General features: G+C 34.6%; 1 protein-coding gene across 1 annotated transcript; it reads right to left on the bottom strand.

The window, feature by feature from the left end:
* Positions 1–1266: 1266 nt before the first annotated feature.
* LOC126080333 (olfactory receptor 10AG1-like) lies at positions 1267–1842 on the bottom strand. The gene has a single exon (XM_049891585.1). The coding sequence runs from the start codon at positions 1840–1842 to the stop codon at positions 1267–1269; it is 576 nt and encodes a 191-aa protein (XP_049747542.1).
* Positions 1843–2457: the final 615 nt, after the last annotated feature.

The raw sequence follows: 2457 nt of genomic DNA, 5'->3' as shown, positions 1-2457 counted from the left end.
GATGTTGAAACCTGCTCCAGTAAAGATTGCAGCCTTGGAAACCCTGTGCGGCAATTCTACTCTTCCTGCATGTTCACTATGAGTCAGAATCAACTCATTGGCAATGGGTTTGTTTTTTACATGTTTATATCTCGTTGTTTTACAAAAATGGGGGATGTTTTATAAAGAGATTTCAATTTCTTTCATATGTAAGGATATGTTTGGAATTTCTTCACCACTGCGGTTCTAAAATCTTCTTAATGGGCTGTGTAATTTTATGGTATAGATGTACTCCAGTGTCTTAATACAATCTCTAATTCCATTTGCTTCCAATTTTGTTTTTTCACTATATTCTTTTTTGGTTAAATATTCCTCAACGAATGTATATTTAGAATAGTCATTTTTGTACAAGTATTGTTATTGTTATTTCTATAAAATGGGTTTTCCCTCAATCAGTTTATAGATTAGAAAGGTTAGTTTTTTTTTCTTTCAAAAATAATAATTAAAAAAAAAAAAGCTAAATCATTGTCCAAAAAGTATGCAAGAATAGAATGGAAGAATGACTTATAAGTGGGAGACTGGAGGACATAGAATTTATTCAAGATAATTCCAATTAAAGTACTTTAGTGAAAAGGCTATTTATCTGAGTATGGTTAGATTATGGGAAAAAATACCAGATATCACAAAACCAAGGCCTGAAGCTAAAAGGGGAGGATATAATGTTACCAGAGAATGGTGAGAGATGGAACATAGATGTGGGTACACCCTGAAGCACTTGTAGTCTTTCAGGAACATGGGCAGAGACAAGGTATAGAAGCAGAGAAAAAAAATGTGGAGAAAACCCCAAATCCTCCCCAGCTCCCAATATCTTAGCTACTGCTGATGTTTCTCATTTGCTGAATCAAAAAAGACAGGTAAAGAAAGGCAGCAAATGCATTTGAAGGAATGGAAAATATAAGAAAAAAGTATCATAGAGCATGACCCTAACTCCTAACTATGCAAACAATTTATATCTTGTATTATTCAATCTCTTACCTCACTTGTTCACAGTCAGAGGAAAGATTGATCTTAAGGATTATATTTTTGAACTTCAGTTAATTCGTGGTTCGATTACATAGAAGTAGTTAATTCTATGAAACAGAGGTACCTTGACAATGTGAGATTGTTAGCACATTGTTAATTATCTCTATTTCAGAGTGTAGAAACAAAATTAGAAGATTTTCCAATTGTATCTACATGACAAAAACATAAGCACATGTTTTCTATAATTTCTGTAATTCCCTCATGTTAATAATTAGGTAGTAATCTCTTCAATGCCACCGTAACACTCTTGTTCCTCAAACTATATATAATTGGATTCATCACCGGTGTCAGAATGGTATAGAAAACAGAAAGCAGTTTCCCCAGTCCTTCAGATTGATTTGATTTGGGCTGTAAATAATTGATAGCTGCTGTTCCATAGAATAAGATTATAACTGTCAGGTGAGAAGAACAGGTGGAGAAGGCTTTGGCCCTCTCTTTGGCTGAGGACAATTTCAGAATACTGGAGATAATTTTGCCATAGGAAGCAACAGTCAGCAGAAATGGGACCATTAAAAATATCACAGCCAATATATAGACCACCATCTGATCCATGAATGTGTCCCCACGAGCAAGCTTGAGTATTTGGGGGATGTCACAGTAGAAATGATTAATTATGTTAGACCCACAAAATGAGCGAGAGAAAATCCGGCATGTTTGCCCAATTTCAACTGGAATTCCACTGACCCAAGAGCCAACCACTAACTGGGTATAAACTTTGTGGCTCAGGACTATAGGATATTTCAGAGGGTTACAAATGGCCACATAGCGGTCATAGGCCATCACTGTCAGTACCAAACACTCTATGCCTCCAAACATAAGCACAAAACACATTTGTGTAGCACAAGCCAAAAAGGAAATATTTCCTTTCTGGGTCCAAATGTCCCTGAGCATTCTTGGGACACTGACTGTTACATATTTCCAAAAAGGAAAAATTGCCAAGAAAAAAAATACATGGGGTTCTGAAGAGTAGGGTCAATTCTTGTTATCAGTATTATGATGCTATTGCCCAACAAAATAATTAGGTACATGATGAAAAATATCCCAAAGAGTATCCACTGTAGATTGGGTACATCAGAAAACCCAATGAGAACAAATTCCGTAATTGTAGCGTTATTTGATTCTTCTGCTTTTAATTTGCTTTCCATCTGTATATATGATAAATTTAAGATGGTTAATTAATTCACTATTTTGAAAAGCATATTAACTTCTGTTAATTGGATTGGTACTTGTATAAACCTACATAATTAATGAATTAATTCCCCCATCACCATGCTCCATTTCTAGAGAACGTCACCTGAAACCTCAGTAATGAACTGAGATGCTATTAAAACCAATTTAACAAATAAAATCCTGGTATATTTTATTAAACTTTTATTTTAATGATACTAGAGAAAT

The sequence above is a fragment of the Elephas maximus genome, chromosome 7, assembly GCF_024166365.1.
Source record: "Elephas maximus indicus isolate mEleMax1 chromosome 7, mEleMax1 primary haplotype, whole genome shotgun sequence".
NCBI classification, from domain to species: Eukaryota; Metazoa; Chordata; class Mammalia; order Proboscidea; family Elephantidae; genus Elephas; species Elephas maximus.
This window is presented reverse-complemented; position numbering and strand designations above follow the sequence as displayed.